General features: G+C 36.4%; 1 protein-coding gene across 1 annotated transcript; it reads right to left on the bottom strand.

The window, feature by feature from the left end:
* Positions 1-365: 365 nt before the first annotated feature.
* Positions 366-23,265, bottom strand: LOC138705837 (uncharacterized). Its single transcript, XM_069834515.1, has 2 exons — positions 22,467-23,265; positions 366-1,195 (listed from the first exon to the last, which is right to left on the bottom strand). The coding sequence occupies exons 1-2, from the start codon at positions 23,131-23,133 to the stop codon at positions 492-494; spliced, it is 1,371 nt and encodes a 456-aa protein (XP_069690616.1). The 5' UTR covers positions 23,134-23,265; the 3' UTR covers positions 366-491.
* Positions 23,266-24,850: the final 1,585 nt, after the last annotated feature.

Raw genomic sequence — 24,850 nt, 5'->3', positions numbered from 1 at the left:
CTAAAATAATTTTAACGTTCATTCTAGTAACCACTGTCGTATAAAAAAATGCTGCTTTATTAATAAATGTACAAATTATTCTAGAGAAATATGTTTTTATATAATCAATCGAAACAATGTAAATTCGTCTGGGTGACTGTAACGAGATGTGTCAGTATGACGTTGCAATGAATTATGTCTAGCAAGACCCACTTCCTTGAAATTACAATAATTGCACATTGCATGCTTTGGTCTTGTTTTCACGCTTCGCCACTGGTGAGCGGTTATTATAACTAATATAATGTACTTTTTTCTGTCGTCAGAGTCGTGATTTCTACCATCAACAGTCGCACTTCTTTCTAAAGTCTCTGTGCCGTTTCCAGCAGCAGCAGCAGCAGCACTGTAGTAGGAAACGGGACTTTGGAAATGAATAAATAATACTTTAACGGTATTAGATCGACAAAAATTCCTTTATCCTAAAAAAAACACCCTATATACACACATCGTTGGCGTTATCTACTCTTGTACATCTGTGTGGTGGTTTCTGAGTACACGGAGTTGGAATGGAAAGCTGATCTCGTATATCGGAGCCACTGCTTTCTGAAGGGCGGGTAGTAACTGGGAGTGAAGCCGCTGGAATGGGGTTCATGGTAGAAATCAACGGGAGTGACAGATTGTACGCCTCCATAAACTTGGGACGCGTGTAAAAGATGTCCTTGGGCCGTCGCTGTACCTTGTGACTCCACCACTTGGTAAGCAGGAGCCGCCACTGATCCAAGAGAGTTCACTCCCTGGTGAGCAGAAGCCGCCGCTGCACTAAGCGAGATCACACCGTGGTGAGTAGGTGCCGCCTCTGAACCGTGCGAGTCCACTCCCCGGTAAGAAGGATCCACTCCCAGGTGAGAAGGGACCGCCACTGTTTCCTCTCCGTGGTGAACATTAGCCTGTTCCGGCTTCCGTGGCCCCGGGTAGTGTGGCAACGCCGGTTCCGGCTTGTAGCCCAGGTTGTTATACGTGATGATGCCTCCGGGACGAGTACCGAAAACCAGATTGCGCAGCGTCATGAGCACGGCGCCAATCAGCACCATGTTGTTGAAGCTCATGGCGGTGGACACCAGCATCTTGAGCTTGAGCAAGGCGTAAGGAAACAGCCCCACCATCACGGCGCCCGGCACCAGCATCCAAGGCTCCAGTTCGAAATCATTCAGCTTGCGCGCTGCCAAATCATTACAACGGTAATACAGTAATAGCAATTCATTTTCCGTTACACAGGCACAGTGTGTGGACATTAAAATTGAAATAGAAATATTAAAGTAACATCGTCGGTTTACAAACAAAACACATTAAGTAAAAAATATTACTTCTGAGAAAAAGGCGTATATAACGAACATAATGTCCATTATAGTGCATTATGCAACGAGCCTATAATGAAGGTAATTAAGAAGCGAGTTTCATACGACTTTTTATGCTCGACCATATTTCTAACTTGATATTATTAATTTTATTTGTATCTGACCTTGACCAATGTCCCGTATGTTGTGAGATGTTGGCAGACAAGAAAGTATTGATTTTTTCCGAGGAACAGATGTTCACATTGACCTTGCTAGGCCATAAGAACCTACAGAGATAACATTAAAATTAAATTAGACATTGAAAAACGAGATGACAAATTGAATTTATTTGAATATTATTTACAATTAACGCTAATTATTATAGTAACAGAACATAACCTTCTGCGACAGTATTGGATTTCCAGCCTCCGTGACTTTTCGCTAATTCTCTTTCGATTGCATATCCGAGAATAATCGATACTTGCGGTTTTATAACGGTAGAAAGCTGACCTGTCATTGGCTGAACAGTTGTAACCTGAGTCGTCATTGGCTGAAAGACCTGACCTTTAATGAGTAGGTGTACTTTAATGACATGCATTAAAGGTCTGCTACCAGGTGTATAATTACTACATTTCGGCATGGTCGAGCATAAAATAATAAAATACATATAAGTGTATAGGCCTAAGGATTTTTCTTAACCTTAAATTCACAAAGTATCCTATAGAATACAACAGGTTAATATATGCTATAATTTTAATAGAACAATGAAAAAAATTGGTAGGAAAATTAAATAAACAAAATTACACAATATTGTAATATTCTACAAAAAACAAGGGTGGATATAATTGCCATCAAATAGAAGAACGCAGAAAGCGATGGTCTTAGACCCTACGATTTGCTTTAAACGAGACACGAATCAGGCACTGCAGATAAATGACAAGTGAGCTAAATATTTACCATGTCTTCCATACTTCAGTGAAAAATATGGCATTTCGCTTTACAAGTGAGATGTGACAGGCTTACTATTTGGAGCAATGGGTTCTTTACCAAAATTTACATTAATATCCTTAAATCCTTTCAAATTACCTTTTATGAGGTTCAGAAGATTGTGATGGAAATTGTGAAGGCCTCTCTTCAAATTCTACACTATCATTTATATGTTAACACATAAATATTTGTTTTAATGTACAAATTGAATAATTATTTTACCCGTTTCATTTCCCTTTATCTTTTTATGTTTGTTAATTCCGGATCCCAGTAGTCAACCTCACTTGAGGACGGATGATTTTAAATAAATCTTAGTAATATGGGCATTGCGATAGTTGTTTTCTTTACAGTCCGACACGATTTAATAAACCTGTTTCTCTTTGAGGGTTTAAAATATTATCTTGTTCTAGTCTCTCTGTTGAATAGAAGCTGGCCAGTAACCAAAGCTTCGTCATTTACGAAACCACCGTCATCCCATTCACTGCCGTGGTGTTGTGATGGATGTTATACTTGATAACTCACTTTCTCTTTGCTTCACAAATGACTGTAAAGTAAAATGGAAGCGAGTCAGCAATGCATTTTCGTTGTTCGTCTGTTCATGACGTCTACCACATGTCGTAAAGAGGATATGGCAGATAATGTTTTCTGTTCGGATGCACGTATAGGTCTACATACTGAAGATTAGTCATGTGTATCTCTGTCAAATCCAATACGTTGAGGCAGGTCATCAGCTAAACAGCTAGCGCATCTCTTTTCACAACGTAGACTGAGGTGAAACTCCGATAGTTTTCTCTGTTACCATAGTACAGGGACATCATTTTATTTTTACTAACATTTTTAATATTAACTTGCCTATACCTTTGGATCAAAGTCATTTGCTACCCCGTTCCACGACTGGAGTTCGATGACACTGGCGTAATATACAAACAAATCACTTTACTAGGTATAGGAGGGAAGAAAAGTAGTTCATCCATTTACGTAAACTAGGAAATATTGCGATTTTGAGTTTGATCATTTCCATTAGGTTTTTGTTTAATCAAAATACAGTACAGTATTAACACTGAGTGTTTTTACTCACGAACTGAGCTGTCCATGTGGACGTATTCATTATGCAGTGTATGTTATACTGTCTACTGCACATTAGCGTACAATATAGAGAATGAAGTTAAATTGAAAAATAATCATAATATGGATATTTAAACACATTTTTTTTTAAATGGTGGCCGTTCAGTTCGATACAGGCTTCAGTTCTAATGTGCATATTATCGCACTATATACTATTGCACCTAATCCCAATTACTAGTTTCATTCTGCGTACTAGTAACTCATGTTGAAATAATTCCGTACCTACTCTATAAAAGGGTACCTTAGGTACTGTAAATTCAATCTTCACTTCTGCCCGATCCGAAAAGATAAAATTACTCAGACATATTATCTACTGTCCGTCCAAGTGGTTATGTCGTAGGGTCGTAGAAAGGGAGGAAATTACGTGACAGTTAATTACTTAACAAGGCCCTTCTATTTAAGTTACTTTAAACAGTTGTATAATATTACGTAGATGTCCAATTCCTAACAGAAATTAATGTTCTGAGAAAGGAGCTAAGACAGCCCAGCCACTAGCTGGCGGATAAAAGCTGGTGGGGGAAACCGGGATACGACGTAGGCAAATAGACGACAGTACCTGTGCGAAAATGATTCAATATTGAAAGCTCTTTCGTCACTGGAAAACGCGAACATATTTTTGGAACGTACTGTTCACTATGACAGTAAGGCTACTATGACTATATGCAGTCTTGGATCTGTGTGGAGGACGATTGAACTTCATTAGCAGAAGGGGTGGGAATGAAGTACATTCAAAAACTCAGTTACAATGAAAATTGAAGTAAAAATAAAATGATGTCCCTGTAGAATTTATATATTTACTAAGATGAGTAGGTGTTCAAAATCATACTGGCGCTGCTATTTTCTCACGGTTCTGATGATCGATTACAAATGTTGACTGCAGCATGGTACGCAGACCGGGGACGTGAGCTAGTACGAGGACATTGACTTGGTTCTGCGCTCGATTACGCGAATAACAAGGTGCATATAAACAAATCTGGATAGCTCTAAAAGTAAATATAAGCTACATAGCATTACAAATATATATTTTCACGTACATTTCGTTACGTGAAGAAGAATTATCATAGAATAATTATTCGTGGGTTTGAGTTTACTCATTCCTTTTCTTGTGCTACAGTATCTCTGTATATATTATCGCTTGTCACCTCGTATGTTTTATTACATAATTTACATGTAATATTCCCGTCATCCACTTCAAGACATTCACCAAATTCCGCTGCAAAAATATGCGCCTGAGAACCTTTAACCTTCGGCATTATCATTCAGCAGGTACATTCTTGACGCATGCTAGAGTACTGAATGGTTAATGGATAGTCAACTTCAAACCACCGTAACGCACCCTATCGGTCCCCAACATTACAACCCTAATAATTACAAACAGTTATTCAAGCGAAATTCTGACTATCATTCATATGATACTAGTAATAAAAATGCCATTACTCTCTCCAAGCACACTACGCAACTTTATGAGTCATCTCCCATTTATCTTTGTTCCCAAATTTTTAATTCCCTTTCAGCCAGCATTCGCGACCAGAAATAAAATGTTTCCTTTCGAAATGCACTAAAAGACTACTTACGCTTTTATAAACTGGATGAGTACTTCAAGAAAGACGTACAAACTAATAACTATAGTCACGACGCTGTTATTCCCGGCGTGACTCCTCCTCTTTGCTCACGTCTTAGGAAGTGAAGGCTCTATAAAGTCCAGGCAGGTAGTATCGTTCGCCATTTTTGTTCTTTCGTTGCCGAGCTACCATACGAGGAATCTATTTGCCACACCGTTAAACATGATCATGTCGTAGCTCCTATGATAATAAATCAAACGCACTGTAATTCAGCAAATAATCGTGCGGCAAATAACGTCTTCGTGTGCTTTCTGCGAACGCCAACGAAAGAGCCAAAATGGCGGGCGATTATATTAAGTATTTATCGAGCCTTAACAAATAAATAACGTCTTCATAAGCGAATCACAAGACGCACACGTTTAAATGTAGCCGACCTGCAACGCGATTGGCTGCCGGAAATTAGAGCGACGGGACTATAAGTATTGCCACTTCTGGTTCGTTTTTGTTATTGATATTGAGTTCATAATATAGGTTTCTTTCAGACTTATTTAAAAAGTACTAATTTTATATGTAGTTTCTAGTACCAAATTATAGTTCTCATTAATAATATGTAGCCTATAATCGTATATTAAGTGAGCTAACCATAATATTGCAATGAACATGTTTTTATTATTTAATTTTTACTTCACTTCACGCAGAAGTTTGCAACAGAGAGAAGTGAAAATAGCTTTTTGAAATAGCCGATATTTCAAGAACACCCAAACAGTTGTGTATAAAATATTGGTAGGAAAAGAGATATAATAATAATAATAATAATAATAATAATAATAATAATAATAATGATTTATTTTAGCTGGCAGAGTTAAGGCCGTAAGGCCTTCTCTTCCACTCAACCAGCAAAAAGTGTATATACATATGCATGAACTTACAAAAAATTCAACAATTTGATTAAGTGAGAGTTACATGTATACAAGAGTTATATACGAATTAAACAACAAAATACTATGAACTATTAATTAGATACTGAAATAAACTGTGTAGCAGAATTAAGCTAAAATACATAGAATGTTAATATATTTCAAATAATATTAGATAATAGAAAGAGATTATTATTAGACAATTTTGAAAATACAGCACAATCAGGATGATGTCTAAAGAAAAAAGTAACAATGTAGTCAGTGATAGTTTAAATCAGTAAGATTGGAGTGAAATGCTAATAAGTTTATCTTTTAAGCTGTTTTTAAAGGTGTTTATTGTCTTGCAGCCCCTAATACTTTGTGACAAGGAATTCCATTGACGCGAGGTGGATACTGTAAAAGATGATGAATAACAAGATGTTCTATGAAGAGGTATACTTAGCGTGCCACAGATAAGTGATCTGGTATTTGCGTCGTGGTTAGAGTATAGGATTGCCCTACAATAGACGGTTGAAGAAATTTTAAGTTTAAAAGAAAACATTGCCTAATACATTACAGAAGAAAAAGAAGAAGTAATCCAATGACATTATCTTAACATTCCTTCAAAATTCGATTATGTGTGGGTAAAGGAAGATAAACCATAAAAATGTCTTTTGAGATGAATGAAAATTAAACTTCTGATCCCTATTGCAAATAATTTTGTATACAAATAAAATGGATGAAATGCTAGTATTATTATTAATATTATTATGATGATTATTATTATTATTATTATGATTATTGTTATTACTATTATTATTATTATTATTATTATTATTATTATTATTATTATTATTATTATTATTATTTGCACACCTATTTATAGAATTTAAAACATTAAAATGTACAGTTACCCTGAAAAAGAATGAGACGATTCTTGGTCGTCGGAAGTTAAAGTTCTACAGCGCGGTTCACTCGATATCGACGTCACGATATATAACATGACAAATAGTACAAGAATTGTTACAAGGACAAGGACCAGAATAAGGATCACGAATAGACAGCCATTTAAGGCCAGGATTTTACAACATAGCTCGAGTCACAAAATATCATTGCTTCACTGTACCGAACGGCAAATGCCTGCTAAGGGATCTACATTCTGGACTGCTGCTGTCACTGTCTTGTCTCGTTAGCTCATATAGTAGCGTGTCGGTTCCACTGTATGACCGAAACATCTCGTGTTCGATCTCGGGTAAAACTTTCTTTTTTATTGCGGTGTAATTAATTTGTTCAGAGTTCCTCGACTGTCTAATTTGTCGAAAAATATGGAATAATTTATGCCCAATTTCTGGGTCTTACAAGTGGGCTGAACCTCGTCAAAAAATAAATAAATCTTACTTGGAAGTTAAAAGTATTCTTCCTCAAACAAAAATCATAAGAAACAAAAAGAGACATGTTAACTTAAAATCTTGTCCACATGCCATCAGCTTCTATTACAGCTCTAAGTCGATCCGGCATGGATGTCACGAGATTGTGGAATAAGTTCTGATCCCCGGCGAGATCTTCCCAGGTGTCAACAACTTGATCCCACAATTCGTCTCGATTTCGAGGGCGTCGGTGGGCATAGGTGGGTATCCCTCTCTTTTTCAATTCCGCCCATAAATTTTCGATGACATTCAAATCGGGTGACTTCGGAGGCCAATTAATGATTTCGATCTCGGGTCTCCTTTGAAACCATCTTTGAATGCTTGCAGCATAGTGCACGGGATGGTTATCTTGCTGGAACAGCAATGTTCCTTCGGGAAAACGTTCTCGAGCGGAGGGAAGGAATATATTTTCCAGAATGTGCTCGTAAGTTCCCACATTAAACCGGCCATCGATGGGTTCTATAACGCCAGGTCCATCGTAAGACATCCACCCCTAACACGATATGCTAAAGCGCCCCGATCTTTCACGTCGGTGCACATAGCGCTGATCATGTCGAAGACCATCCTCACGATAGACACGGACAGGACCTTCGTAATCACTCGAGATGGTTGTTTCGTCGGAGAAAATTACATTTCTCCAATCGAAATCCACTCGATTGGTAGCGAAGGCAAGATGGTCGACAGCTTGTGCTTCCCCCAATATTTCCATTTGCGCAGCCCTCCGGCTCCTAATACCGCGGTTCCTCAACCTGCTGATCACAGTCTGTGAAGAGCCGGGAACGTTAGATGCTGCTCTTATTTCGTTAGCAGTCAGAAAGGGGTCCTGTCGAACTGTCTCGAATAAAAGAGCATCCTCTTCCAATGAAGATATCCGCGAACGCCCAGGAATAGGGCAATTTTCGACCTCCCCTAAATTTTGGTAACGATGAACCCACCTCGCGGCTGTACTTCCAGGAACACCGACCAAACGGCCAGCATATCTAGCCCCATATCCAGCCTCAACTAGAGCTATAACTCGCTGTCTCATGTCACGTCGGTTCGCCATTACGATGAGAAATGAGGGATGACGATAATACTTTAGTGTAGACAATGACTATTTAACGTGATATAGAATTATTGAAATAACAGGCATCTTGCATAGTAACAGTTAATAAATCAACCCTAAATTAAATATCTAAATAACAGGATATAACAGGAAGTCCAATTGTTACGAAACTAATCAAATTAAATCTAATTACATTAAGTAAACAAACCCCAAGTTATGACACCACATTGCTACAGCTGTTAATAAAATATTGTAATAATTACTTAACAAATGACTTAACCTAAGGACTCTAAACCTTTGTAAAAGTTTGTCCATTATTACATATATTTTTTAATTTCATTTTAATTGTTAGTTTTTAAATATATATGCATTTACATTGTATATGTGTGTATAAATGCATTCATTAGATTAACGTTTATAATATTATAACTTGTAATGTTGTATTGTTTGCGATCATTAACACTTAATCTCAAGACTTTGTAAAACTCTATTTCAACGTTACTTAGCTATATCAACGTTATTTAGACCAAAAAAAATCGTTGTGTAGACTAAGGATCGAACTCGCACTCTTCTACACAACACGCAGAAGTCTTACCGTCTGAGCTATTGAAACGACATGAAAGCGTTCCTTTCTGTGCGGAGTGTCGATCTAGTCATGAAGGTCCATTGTCGATTTAACTACACGATTTATGTATATATTTATCTTTTATTTACGTAATATTATCATATTTTTTGCAGTTTTTGAAGTGAATTTCGGAACGATGCTAGTAACAAACCAAATAGCCTGAATTTAAGTAACTCAATATTCGTTATCTTGTGTATCAGTGCTCTGGTCTCCGATCATGCGCAGTGTCTTACATCTGAGACTTAGGAATATTCAATCGTCTCATCCTTTTCCAGGGAAACTGTATATAATGTGGGGATAGAACGCTTCAGACCGCCAAACTTGAAGTAAAGCGTGGAATAAGACCTCTGCCATTGGTTGAATAGCAATTATACTTCTCTCCTCCTCTGCCGGCAATGTTTACATCTCCTCTCAGACATTATGGAACGAAGTTTAGTTTCCAACAAGCAATAATTTAATAAAAATTTGTGAAGAAATCATTCCATTTTTTTTTTTTTTTTACTTTAGTGACACAAACGATTAGGCAAAACACGGAAATTTTACTTGAAGCAAGTAAAGCGATCGGTTTGGAAGTAAATCCCGAAAAGACAAAGTATATGATTATGTCTCGTGAACAGAATATTGTACGAAATGGAAATATAAAAATTGGAGATTTATCCTTCGAAGAGGTGGAAAAATTCAAATATCTTGGAGCGACAGTAACAAATATAAATGACACTCGGGAGGAAATTAAACGCAGAATAAATATGGGAAATGCCTGTTATTATTCGATTGAGAAGCTCTTATCATCCAGTCTGCTGTCCAAAAATCTGAAAGTTAGAATTTATAAAACAGTTATATTACCTGTTCTTCTGTATGGTTGTGAAACTTGGACTCTCACTCTGAGAGAGGAACATAGGTTAAGGGTGTTTGAGAATAAGGTGCTTAGGAAAATATTTGGGGCTAAGCGGGATGAAGTTACAGGAGAATGGAGAAAGTTACACAACACAGAACTGCTCGCATTGTATTCTTCACCTGACATAATTAGGAACATTAAATCCAGACGTTTGAGATGGGCAGGGCATGTAGCACGTATGGGCGAATCCAGAAATGCATATAGAGTGTTAGTTGGGAGACCGGAGGGAAAAAGACCTATAGGGAGGCCGAGACGTAGATGGGAGGATAATACTAAAATGGATTTGAGGGAGGTGGGGTATGATGATAGAGACTGGATTAATCTTGCTCAGGATAGGGACCAATGGCGGGCTTATGTGAGGGCGGCAATGAACCTTCGGGTTCCTTAAAAGCCATTTATAAGTAAGTAAGTAAGTGAATACATAATTTGAAATGAGATATACATACATTTAGTCAAATAATGGCAAGCGTCCTAGTGTACTACGTTGGATAGGGCTGATCTAAGAACAAAGGTGTCTAAAGAAAGTAAAAAATAGTTATCTACAAATCACTAATGATTCCTACAAATGTGAAACATAGGCGGAGATAAAATGAAGAGTACAGTAGAAGTCACATTTCTTTTTTATTTTTATGTTGGTAATTTAACGACGCTGTATCAACTACTAGGTTATTTAGCGTCCATGAGATTGGTGATAGCGAGATGGTGTTCGGCGAGTTGAGGCCGAGGATTCAACATAGATTACCTGGCATTCACCTTACGGCTGGGGAAAACCTCGGAAAAATCCAACTAGGTAATCAGCTAATCAGCCCAGGCGGGGATCGAACCCGCGCCCGAACGCAACTTCAGCTCTGTAGGCAAGCGCCTTAACCGGCTGAGGCACGCCGGTGGTTAAGTCACATCTCTTAAGGGTGATATCATCTAATTCAATATATTACTGCAAAATGTATTATTGTTCCTATTGAGAAAGTAGGAATGGATGACTATCCGTGGTGATATCCTCCTTTACCTGTTTTGATAAGAAAAAAACACAAATTTTGCAGTAAAATACTGATTTAGATAGGACATCATCCTCATGAGAATTGACTTTGATTGTTTTTCCCCTGTACTCTCACATGAACATCTTTATAACTGAAAGTTAAGAAAAAATGCAGCATGACGGAAAATCCAATCGCTTGAATATGGAGGAAAGTAAAACTTAATTTATTTACATATTGTGAGCCTATACAAGGTGATTCGAGAAGTGTGAATATCCCGAGGGAAAAAATTTTAATATTCCCGAAGGAAACAACAATGACAATAGCTATAAAATTTAGAAAGCGGTTTCGAAATTCACAAGATTAATCACTGGAAAAATTTTCGTACTGAATTAAGTGCAATTTATAAAGTAAATCTTACTTTCAGCACGTCACGCTCAAGCGTTTAACACGATTCTTTGACAGGAATGAACAGTATTTTATTATAACGAAATTAAAAAGTCTCTGACTAAATAGGTTCTTAAAAATACCACATCTCTGTTAAAGACGTATCTCTACTTACATCCTCGTTTCTCGGATATGAATGCAGACTGCTTGTCTGCACCAGTTCGTAAGTGTAACACTCACCTGCCATACTTCTCTTCTGCACATTGATGTAACTAGTTATTACTTGAAGACGGGTATAATTAATTAGCCTGTTACTCTTTAAATTACATTAAATGACACTACTTTGTTTCATCTTAATGACTCTGCCTCTTCTTCTACTGTTTTTCCTCTTCCTCTTAAGTTCTTACTTTTCTTTACCTAATCCCTTCCTATTCTTTCTTCCTCCAACCAGTTTTATTCTTATATTTTCTTCTTCCCCCTCTAGCCTTTCTTAACTCATAATCGTCATATTATTATTGTAACAATAGCCTAATAATAATAATAATAATAATAATAATAATAATAATAATCTTCTCCTTCTCCACTTCATGAATTAGGCATCTGCCTGTTCCGACTTCACAGTTGATCTCGACAACGCTTTTTGAGTTTTCCAACATCTCTCGCTCCCATTGGTTTGTGTCCAAAGGCTAACTTAGGGAGTCTTGTATCTGACATTCTGTTTATATGTTGTAACCATTTGTCACAGTAATCTTTTATTTTATCTTTAATGGCATAGATGTTTAGTTCGTTTCTTATTTCTTGATTTCTTAATTGGTCTAGTCTTGTGCATCCTTTTGTACTCCTCAGAGATCTCATTTCCGCACTCTGTATTTTATTTTCTGATTTCTGTGTAAATACCCATGTTTCAGAACCGTATTGAAGAGGTGGAAAAATTCAAATATCTTGGAGTAACAGTAAGAAATATAAATGGCACTCGAAAGGAAATTAAACGCTGGATAAATACAGGGACATAATTTTATTTTTACTAACATTTTTAATATTAACCTGGCTATACCTCTGGATCAACGCCGTTTGCTACTCCCTTCCACGACTGGCGTAATATACAAACAAATCACTTTACTGGGTATAGGAGGGAAGAAAAGTAGTTCATCCATTTACGTAAACTAGGAAATAACACGCTTTTGAGTTTGATCATTTTCATTAGGGTTTTGTTTAATCAAAATTCAGTACAGTCTTAACACTGAGTGTTTTTACTCACGAACTGAGCTGTCCATGTGGACGTATTCATTATGCAGTGTATGTTATACTGTCTACAGCACATTAGCGTACAATATAGAGAATGAAGTGAAATTTAAAAATAATTATAATATGGATATTTAAACACATTTTTAAAATGGTGGCCGTTCAGTTCGATATAGGCTTCAGTTCTAATGTGCATATTATCGCAACATAGACTATTGTACCTAATCCCAATTACCAGTTTCGTCCTTCGTACTAGTAACTCATGTTGAAATAATTCTGTACCTATTCTACAAAAGAGTACCTTACGTACTGTAAATTCAATCTTCACTTCTGCCCTATCCGAAAAGATTCAGACATACTATCTACTGTTCGTCCAAGTGATTATGTCGTAGGGTCGTAGAAAGGGAGGAAATCACGTGACAGTTAATTACTTAACGAGGCCCTTTTAGTGAAGTTATTTTAAACGATTGTATAATATTACGTATACGTCCAATTTATAAAAGAAATTAATGTTCTCAGAAAAGAGCTAAGACAGCCCAGTCACTGGCTGGCGAATAAAAGCTGGTGGGGGAAACCGGGATACGACGTAGGCAAATGGACGACAGTACCTGTGCGAAAATGATTCAATATTGAAAGCTCTTTCGTCACTGGAAAACGCGAACATATTTCTGGAACGTACTGTTCACTATGACCGTAAGGCTACTATGATTGTCTTGGATCTGTGTGGAGGACGATTGAACTTCATTAGTAGAAGGGGTGGGAGTGAAGTACATTCTAAAACTCAGGTACAATAAAAATTGAAGTAAAAATAAAATGATGTCCCTGTACTAGAAATGCCTGTTACTATTCGGTTGAGAAGCTTTTGCCATCTAGTCTGCTCTCAAAAAATATGAAAGTTAGAATTTATAAACCAGTTATATTACCGGTTGTTCTGTATGGTTGTGAAACTTGGACTCTCACTTTGAGAGAGAAACAAAGGTTAAGGGTGTTTGAGAATAAAGTGTTTAGAAAAATATTTTCGGCTAAGAGAGATGAAGTTACAGGAGAATGAAGTTATACAACGCAGAACTGCACGCATTATATTCTTCACCTGCCATAAATAATTAGGAACATTAAATCCAGACGTTTGAGATGGACAGGGCATGTAGCACGTATGGGCGAATCCAGAAATGCATATAGAGTGTCAGTTGGGAAGCCGGAGAGAACAAGACCTTTTAGGAGGCCGAGACGTAGAAGGGAAGATAATATTAATAAGCATTCGAGGGAGATGGGATATGATGGTAGGGACTGGATTAATCTTGCTCAGGATAGGGACCGATGGCGGGTTTATGTGAGGGCGGCAATGAACCTCCGGGTTCTCTAAAAGCCATAAGTAAGAAAGATTATTTTTGTATATTTTCTCTCATGTGTAAGTTCAATTTATAATTAGTTAAACTTCACGCAAGGTCAATAATAATAATAATAATAATAATAATAATAATGATAATAATAATAATAATAATAAAAATAATAATAAATTCATATTATTATCGCAATATCACATGATTGCATATTTTGTAAGTTTTACACAATTTAACTAGCATCACTAAATTAGTAACTAGCAATGAACACACATCATGTTTTTAATTAACGAGTGCCGGTTGCTCTAGTTCTATAATGAATAGGAGACGAAAGTTTTGTATTAGTCTATTTATATACACGAATTTATTACTACTCAGTTACATATACTCAGTACCTCTTTTCATGTCCTAACTGACATTGGAAGCAATATCTTTAAGAACAAGATAACAATACTGAGACATTACAATGGTAACTTACAATGCAAACATTCTGCTGGAGGCAGATACAAAAGTTAATTTTTTTCTTCAACCATATTAATAATGTCAAAAGAAGTGCTTACACAAATTTTAACCACTCGATCGTAATTACGAGGACCGAAAAAAATAAGTTCGCCAGGGGCCGTTAGCAGAAAGAGAACACAATTTCACTGGAAAACATTTTTGGAACAGACACAGTAATTGTTGAGATATTTTTCAACATATTCCCCACCGGAATCGAGACATTTGTCATATCATTGGATCGATAGAGACGTGCAGACGGCTGTCAAACGCTGGTTCCGATCCCAGGCGGCTGACTTTTATGACACAAAGATACAAAAATTGATCCCATGGTATGAAAAATGTCTCAGTTCCAGTGGGGAACATCTTGACAAATAGCGCAACAATTGCTGTACCTGTTCCAATAAATCTTTCCATGCATTTTTACTTTTTTCTGTAAACGTCCCCAGGAAAAATCACTTTCTGGAAGGCCTCGTAATTGCGATCGAGTGGCCAGAATTTGTACGTGGGGTGTAACTTTAATAGTGGCAACACTGCTTTATAAGCGAAACGAGACGGAGTTAATTGTTGTCACTTCTACCACATGTTAGTCTATGTCTGCCCTCGTCCCCCCTAAAAGGACTCTTCCGTCCGACTCACAGCGCATGCGCTGTGGAGAGTTGAAGTTAGTCTCCTGTTAGTTACAGCTTTAAACGGTTGTGTTTCGCCATGTTTACAAAGCAGGAACAGCGTTCTTGGCTAAATGTTAGTACACAGTATTTCCGTCAATTTTTTAGCATAATCTAAGACCAGCGTTGAGAAGAAAGCGCCCACACGTTTTGCAGAGCCCTCCCATAATTTTGCAGGATAATGCAGGGGCGCACACGGAACAGCCTGTAGCTGATTTGTACTGTCGCTGGGGGTGGGAAGTGCTTTTCATCCACTACATTCACCGGACTTAAGCCCCTGTGATTATGACTTAATCCCGAAGATGAAGAACCACTTCGTGACGTTCGATTCCGGACTGTTCCCGATATTCTGCAGGCAGTAGGGCGCTCCATCAGAAACATCAATAGAACAGAAGGTGCTACAGGGATACTACGACTTCCACATCGCTGACAACAAGTTGTAGACAATGCTGGTTACTACATTGAGGGATTGTAGAAGTTTCACAGATGTATCACTTGTGTATTCGTAATAAAAAATAGTTGCCATTATTAACATGGTGGAAGGAAATTTAACTAATTTATCTGCCCCCATCAGAATGTTTGCTTGTTAATGAAAAAGACAAAAGACCCGAAGATATCCCATTGTGACATTAACCGGCACAAAACTGGCAGTATTTATTTTGCATTGAATCCCGGCCCCTGAAGTAAGAAACCGTCAGCTGACTGAGCGAACTGGGCAACTGAAGCTACTGTTATGGAAAAGTACAAATAATAAAATTCAATGCACACGGTGAGATTCCAAACTGCTGCTACAGGTTTACGGATGCGGCTGGATGCTGTGCGTAGACAGTAGGTGCTCGAGTGGAACATTCCATCACCGTTTCTGGTTATGTACTCCACTTTCAAGCCCTGATACGGCTGAGTAGGTTTTTCTTTTAACTCGAATATTAACAACACTGAATCAACTGCGCCTTCATCTAGCGTTGGTGCATTGATGATATTTAAATTGTAATTATCCACATCAGTCCGAAAATTGTTTTATAATTATCTGACATTTGTTTTACAATTTGAGAAAATCTCGGAAAACACCCAACCAGATAACAGACGAAGAGAGATTGAGCGCAGCTTCAAAGCTCGAGTTTTGCTTGTTTCCCTTAGACTACACATGTGACCTACTGGCTTTCGCTACATAAATGGAGTAAGCATCATCAATTAAATTAGGCCTACATATCAACAGCGCAATAACCTTATTTTGAAACGGTGAAGCCTCCACAACTTCCAATGAGTCAACTCTTAAACTTATTCAACTTAGTATTCCTTTCACAGAGAGACTGGTTAATTCCACATTGAATAATTCGGATAAAATAATGTTTATTCCACTTGAAATTTCCATTTTCAATCAAAGTTAAAGATCCACATTTAATTCGAACATTCTAAGCTTATATTTGCATAATTCGAAGCAGGACTAAACTGATTTCAACAAAAATTGTGTTCCATCTTGAATTCTACAGACGTTTCGAAAGCATTTCGTCGAAATTATTCTCATGAATAATTCCAAAATCTCAAATTCTGTTCTTAAGCAGACAAAAGTGGACAGAAAAAGGTAGCTACTACTGTTAGCAAATTTCATATCATTATCCAGTTACTAAAATGGAACTATAAAAATTGGAGATTTATCCTTCGAAGAGGTGGAAAAATTCAAATATCTTGGAGCAACAGTAACAAATATAAATGACACTCGGGAGGAAATTAAACACAGAATAAATATGGGAAATGCCTGTTATTATTCGGTTGAGAAGCTTTTGTCATCTAGTCTTCTGTCAAAATATCTGAAAGTTAGAATTTATAAAAACGGTTATATTACCGGTTGTTCTGTATGGTTGTGAAACTTGGACTCTCACTTTGAGAAAGGAACAGAGATTAAGGGTGTTTGAGAATAAGGTTCTTAGGAAAATATTTGGGGCTAAGAGGGATGAAGTTACAGGAGAATGGAGAAAGTTACACAACACAGAGCTGCACGCATTGTATACTTCACCTGACATAATTAGGACCATAAAATCCAGACGTTTGAGATGGGCAGGACATGTAGCACGTATGGGCGAATCCAGAAATGCATATAGAGTGTTAGTTGGGAGGCCGGAGGGTAAAAGACCTTTGGGGAGGCCGAGACGTAGATGGGAAGATAATATTAAAATGGATTTGAGGGAGGTAGGATATGATGGTAGAGACTGGATTAATCTTGCTCAGGATAGGGACCAATGGCGAGCTTATGTGAGGGCGGCAATGAACCTCCGGGTTCCTTAAAAGCCAGTAAGTATCCAGTTACTAACCACTCAGAAGAGTAACAGGTGGGATTCCAACGCTCGTGTATACAGAAGTAAGAGTTTCTCTACCTCTTTCATCAGTCAATAAATTGGAAGAGAACAAATTTGTGAAAATATTCATTATTGTAAACTCCGGATCTTCTTACTTTATATCTCCTTCCCCCTATTACTACATTTGCTATTGGATTATAGTGATTTTCTAGTTATCAGGTTGAATTTTCCTTTGTCAACTTTGTTTCCAGTTTGCTTCCGTCCACACCTGTGGAGTAACGGTTAGCGCGTCTGGCTGTGAAACCAGGTGGCCCGGGTTCGATTCCCGGTCGGGGCAAGTTACCTGGTTGAGATTTTTTCCGGCGTTTTCCCTCAACCCAATATGAGCAAATGCTGGGTAACTTTCGGTACTGGACCCCGGACTCATTTCACCGGTATTATCACCTTCATCTCATTCAGACGCTAAATAACTAGATGTTGGTAAAGCGTCGTAAAATAACCTACAAAAAAAAGTTTGCTTCCTTATTGTTATGTTGACAGCACCTTAGAAATAGTTTTCTCCCGCTCTATCTTTGATGAAGCTGCCAACGTTCATAAAAAGAACTTTACTTACGGGTATTACTTGAAATCTGAGCACAATAGTAAATAAGCAGCATACATTTTAAATTGGTATTCGGTTTTCGGAATTCGTACTAATAATTTCATGTGGTCAAACAAAATACATTGTTAGGTTAAAGTCTTAAAAATCGTAAACTCTTTAGTCAAACCAATCATTTCATATTGCTAGACAAAAATAGATTTTAATATTAAATCAACCAATCAATAATAAATAAATAATAAAAATAATTAGTACTAATGTTTCAATACATAGCTTTGGTGACATCTGTCAAAAGTTGGCAACATTGAAAAGGCTTCCTGGGTAATAATTCTACGTGAACTCCACTATACAGGATGGACAGTAAGTAATGCCATTAATTTCAATGGGATATTCCTCGAGACATTCCGAACAAAAAACTTCAATACAATTTTCCTTGTTTTTGCTTCCTTTTCGAGATAAAAATTGTTTTATACGAAACATTTTATAGTGTTTTGGGAAAGCCAATGATTTAATTCTCAATATGCTCAGTCAATTTAAGAGAGCAGTATTCACAGAAGAAAACAAACCGTCAACTGAATGTTAGGTTCACGTGAAATTATTTAATACACTATTAGTAGTCATAGATAATAATAATAATAATAATAATAATAATAATAATAATAATAATAATAATAATAATAATAATAATTAGGGCTAGGATTTTGATGAAATTGCATCTTTTCTCTAGTAAGCCAGAAACATAGCTGCTTTAGTATTTATATGTTATGTGATAAACTGAGTGTTTTAAGATATATTTGTTAGGGCATTTTTTTTTGCATTTTTTGCCTGTTTCAACTCATAAGAGCATCTTTTGTTTTATTTGGACATTTTTTTAGGCATTTTCATTTAATTTTGGTCATAAATCCCCATTATTAATATAAAATAATGTTTATTTCCTTTGATATTTTGTCCGTTAATACCCATAATCTTTTTACTTGGTTATTTCACGACGCTGTATCAACTACAAGGTTATTTAGCGTCGATGGAATTGGTGATAGCGATATGATATTTGGCGAGATGAGGCCGAGGATTCGCCATAGATTACCTGACATTTGTCTTATGGTTGGGAAAAACCTCGGAAAAACCCAACCAGATAATCAGCCCAAGCGAGAATCAAACCCGTGACCGAGGGCAACTCCGGATCGGCAGGCAAGCGCCTTAACCGACCAAGCTATGCTGGTGGCTAATACCCATTATTTTGTATAATATTTTAATCGTTTTCTACACAAATATTGCCATTTTAACATAGTACACTCTAACACCCCTTCAATATAGACTCCTCTATAACTGCTAATTCCGGATAAGAGTGGCCTTGTGGTGGACTACATGGAAATGGAAACTACATCAGGTAAAATAATTAATGAAAGTGTACCACTTAGAAAAAATTATGTAAAATTAAATGAACTTAAATGTTGGTACTGTACTAGAATTTAATTTAATTACTAGTCTAAATCTAAAGTAGCATAAAACCTCTTTTCCTACTAAGCCAATTATGTAAGAACAATTTTTAGGGCATTTTAAGGGTTTTTTTAAAGATTTTTAGGTCATAAATGCATTGTTTTTAGGACAGTTTTTCATGATTTATAGGTCATAAAAATCCTAGCCCTAATAATAATAATAATAATAATAATAATAATAATAATGATAATAAAATTAGCGAACTATAGAACATATGATAAACACAATTTTTAGATACACAAAGAAAAGAAAATTATGATAATAAGTAACACTAGTAGACCTACTGACATGATATAAGAAAAAGTTATGTAACAAATGATTGGAAAAGTATTAAGGTAAATATTACTATAATATCTAAATACAAAGAATACGTGGGAATATACAACACTTGTAAAAGTAAGTTAGTTTGGCAACTCGTCATAAGATAATTTTCTAACTTAGATTTAAAAGATTTCAAGCTTCGGCAACCCTTGACTTCAGGCGGCAGAGTGTGTCAGCAACGAGAAGTAGCAACAAGAAGAGTCATTAGCAGGGAAAGGATTTATATGTAAATACATATTTACTTATAAAGCTAATATAATTTATATTTTGCATTATCTTTATGTTTCACAATGTGTAGGGTTGAAAAATCCTACTTTTATTTTCCATATTTGTCCATATTTTAGAGTTTAGTACATATTTTCGTTAATTTCCATATATTTTCCATATTTCATATAAAACAGTCCATATTATATTAGGTTTAACAATAAAACAAAACAAAATTCCATTAACTTTTAAAAATACATTTCAACAATAGAGATTTAAACACATGTTCAGTAATCCCTTTAACATCAGAGTTATTTGAAAATTAGCAGTCCTATCAACAATGGGAAAGTAAGTTACAAAACTGTATTAATTTAATTTAAAATTTTTAACAGACTTCAGTTGTGCAGCTCAACAGTTAAATGCCAGTCAGAGTACACATAGGTTCAGTTTTGTAAATCATACTATAAAGACGGTAAATATGCCAAAAGTACGTCATTCAGTCAATTTAAAATCAAAACTAACAAGTTACATTTCAGAATTTAAAGAAGATGGTTTATCAACTGACAATAAAATATTATTTTGTAATTTGTGTCAGTGTGCAGTATCATCTACACAAAAGTTCCTGGTGCAACAACACATTACAACTAGTAAACATCAGGCCAACAAACAACTAAATTCCAAGCAGAGACAATTGTTTTTAACACAACCAACAACATCGAATGTAAGATCTGAGTTTAACATCGACCTGTGCCGTTCTCTCATCTCTGCTGATATTCCTCTCTACAAACTAAAGAATAAGGTCTTCAGGGAATTCCTTGAAAAATATACTCAACATACAATCCCGGATGAGTCAACACTTAGGAAGACGTATGCTCCATCCATCTACGATGAGACAATACAGAAGATAAGAGATGAAATTAAAGATAGTTCAATTTGGGTTTCCATTGATGAGACTCCCGACAAAGAAGGTAGACTTGTTGGTAATGTAGTTATCGGTTTGTTAAGTGAACAATATTCTGAACGAATTCTTTTACATTGTGATGTTCTAGAAAAGTGCAATAACAAAACTATAGTTAAACTGTTCAACGAAGCTATGGGTATCCTGTGGCCAAAGGGTATTATGTACGATAATGTGTTATTCTTTATTAGCGATGCTGCCCCTTATATGGTCAAAGCTGGACAAGCATTATCTGTTGTATATCCTAAATTGACTCATTTTACTTGTGTGGCGCATGCATTTCATCGTGTGGCAGAAGTGGTCAGAGACAATTTCCCTAAAGTAGATTTGTTGATTTCATCAGTGAAAAAAGTATTTCTCAAAGCTCCCAGTAGAGTTAACGTGTTGAAAGAAATGTACCCTGAAATTCCATTGCCACCAAAGCCAATTTTAACTAGATGGGGTACATGGCTAGAAGCAGTTGAATATTATGCCGAACATATAGACTCTATTAACAATGTTCTCCTTGCATTGGACTCTGAAGATGCAGTCTCAATTGATACTGCGAAAACAGTTACCTGTGACATAAGTGTGAAGAATGACTTAGCTCACATTCAGCATACATTTTCATGCATCATAAAAACGCTCAAAAGTCTCCAAAATAGGCACCTTTCACTATCTGAAAGTTTTGAAATTATAAAGAGTACTGTGGAACAACTGAATCGTGGTAGAGGTAAAGTTGCAGATGCAGTAAGAGCTAAGGTGGACACTGTACTTTCAAAAAACCCTGGATATGAAGAACTACAAAAGGTTGTTGCTGTGATGAGTGGTGAATCAACAGTGAAGATTAACTTGGACTTATCCCCAGCAGACATTGTGAAATTGAATTATGTACCAGTTACTTCTTGTGACGTCGAACGCTCTTTTAGTCAGTATAAATCTATCCTCAGAGACAATAGAAGAAGATTCACTTTTCAGCACTTGAAAGAAATGTTTGTAACCTATTGTTATGGTAACAGACAATAAAAATTGTGTTTTGTTGAAACTACATTGGAAGATAAGGTACGTCCATTATATTTTTTGTTTAGTTTGATTAAAATGTATCAATATTTAACGTACATAGTCATTTTTTTATAATTTTAAGTCCATATTTAATTCCATATTTTGGTAAAATTCCATATTTAATTCCATATTTTGGTAAAAATAACTACATATATATTTACATATTTCATATATTTTTAGTCCATATAAATCCGTTCCCTGGTCATTAGATATGACAAGATGCACTCACAGTCTAGTATATACAGTCGCGAAGCTTAATACGTAGTAAATATGCAAACATTAGATAGTTGCTCACCACTAGGATCGCTAATATCGCCTCATTACAGGCAATGCAAAATAGTACCGTCACAGTCTATTGTTTCTAGAACCCTCAAAACTCAAGCTTCGTGACTGTATATAGTAGACCGTGATGCACTTATACAGGTATACACAGTATATGCAGTGTGTGTGTATGTGTGTGTCAGAGGAGAATATAGATTGCATTGTCTAATCACTGTAGAAGAAGGAATAAAATAGGACGAAATTTAAGTTAAATACTGCGTGTTTGATACCTGCTCTGAGCAATACCTCACCTCCTTGGATCAGCTGATTCCCAGCGTCGTGGTCGAGACTGAGGGCTACATCGATACGGCCGGAATCCATGTTATTCGCTGCTACATGCAATGACAGTCCTGGGATAAAATTGAGTTTCAGGATTCTATTTCGAAACAGTTTAGACAGTCCTGAAGTGAGAAGCATGTCCAACTTCTGCTGCTGACTGGTCCCATTCTCCTTGAAGCTATGTTCGAAAATATTATTTCTGTCGTCAGTACCAACATTTTCTAGAGTGAGCAAGCCATCCAGCATCGTGAACGACTTATTTCTACCGCTGAAATCCTTCAGCAGTTCATTAATGGCATTCACTTTCTCTAACAAACTCAGCTTAACACAAGTTATAAACGTCACATCTAACCGACAATTCGCAAAATCGTCTGTCTTTCCACACATGTCACTACAATTCCATGTGTTGAGCAAAGGATTGTCTCCGATCTTCTTTCCTTCGTCAGTTGCTATGGAAACACTGTAGTCTTCTTCGAAACGTTTAACAAAAGACGACGAGTCTCGAAGCGTATTTGTTTCATTAGCCGTAATAAAATAGTTTTGTGGACTGTCTACCCTAGATATCCTGACACCATTTCTGGCCACACTTTCCACAATGAGACACAATACACAAGCTGTGACGTTAAACCGGGTAACCATGGCGACTGATATAATGCAAATCCAACGTCGATCTGGCCTTGTTTACTGTAATGTTCTTTCAAGACGAAGACTAGAGATCGGGGAAAGACTGGGGAGGGTGGGGGGCGTTTGGCTCAGATGGGCAACCGGTTCTGACTCGTGGGCAGGGAAGCGCAGCCACCGCTACTGCACGCGCTCAATGCGAATCAATTGCCGTCAATTAAACTTTAATGTCATCAAGAGTCTTTTGTTTCCTGTCTCACTCTTTACAATGCTACCGTTACGCAACGCCGAAAATTCATATTGAAAGTAGTAATGGACGGGATAATATCACAGGTTTACATCCATAGACATGGATGGGCAACTCGTAAGTGCTAAAAAAACCTTGAAAGAGAGAAAGGCAGACAGAGCCAGCCGCAGCAGTTACAAGTTGTTTGTAGTTTCGCTGCAAAAGCCACGGTGCGCTCTGGCGGCTCATGCAGGTGATCGTGATATCTACTCCATGATTTGAATTTCAGAATGACGCATGATACAATAATTATAGTTATTTTAGACAGACTATACCTGAATACATAACAAAATTATATCATTTTCTAGCTTTGTAAATTAATTTAGCACTGGAAATACAAACTAAATACAACCTTTTCAAGATACAACAAATATAATTGCAACACTTATTTATTATTACACCATTTGTAAATATTTCTTATTATATGTCTTATTTGAAAAGTAGAATGCTAGAATTTACAAGTCTTTATACATTAAAGAGTATTCCTCTGTTCTCAGAAAGGTAATAGTCTGTATTCGCAAACAATCACAAATTCAAGGAAGTATTCTTTTCATGTCACGGTAGATGAAATAAGCTTACTTCTGAGCTCTTTCTTTACTTTGAGAGCTTTTACACTTATTTCTTGTATTAAACTCTGCCTCAATCACATACAGTATATATGGAAGCAAAGAGTATATTTGGAAATTCAGACTTGGGCAACATTACGAACAGTTCGATTCCTGATTTTGCTGGAATCTGAGTGGCGTGCTGTTCTGTAGATTTATTAATTCAAGCTATAAATTTTCAGGATTTTCTATCGGCGTAAGCCAAAAATATTTCAGAAAAATTTCGATTCCTTGTCAATTGTCACTGTTTCTCCAAACTTAGCAGTGAATTCTACTGTAGGTCTTGAAGCAGGGTCTTATATTTGATAAGAAGATTTTTTATCACTCTTCAGATATTTGAAAGGCATGTTGGTCCGACAAGTTATTGCACCAGTCACTACTACGCCACAGACCAGGCAACATCACTTTCTTTTATTACGCCAAGACCAAAGACCTTGTAAGTAGTTTATCGTCACTTCATTTCTCTTTCTGGTTCTACACAGGTCCCTTCACTAAAATTTATTATTGATTTTTGCAGATTTTACAATGTGCTGCCACGTCGTGATGACTGATGCAAAACAATATTTTAATTTGTTATTCTTTTATCTGTCTGTGTCTCTATTTTAAGCTGCATATATATCTTGCAGACCTCAGTTTTTTAAACTAATTTTGATCTATAAGCTGCACACATGTCAAATACTTTTATGTATTAATTTTTGAGACCTCATGAAGGTTTTACTATCATATATATATATATATATATATATATATATATATATATATATATATATATATATATATTAGACTGTTCATAAGTCAAATTTTACTTTTCTTACCATTGTATTTTTTTATATCTTCACGTCAT

This window comes from Periplaneta americana, chromosome 1 (assembly GCF_040183065.1).
Source record: "Periplaneta americana isolate PAMFEO1 chromosome 1, P.americana_PAMFEO1_priV1, whole genome shotgun sequence".
Classification (NCBI taxonomy): domain Eukaryota; kingdom Metazoa; phylum Arthropoda; class Insecta; order Blattodea; family Blattidae; genus Periplaneta; species Periplaneta americana.
This window is presented reverse-complemented; position numbering and strand designations above follow the sequence as displayed.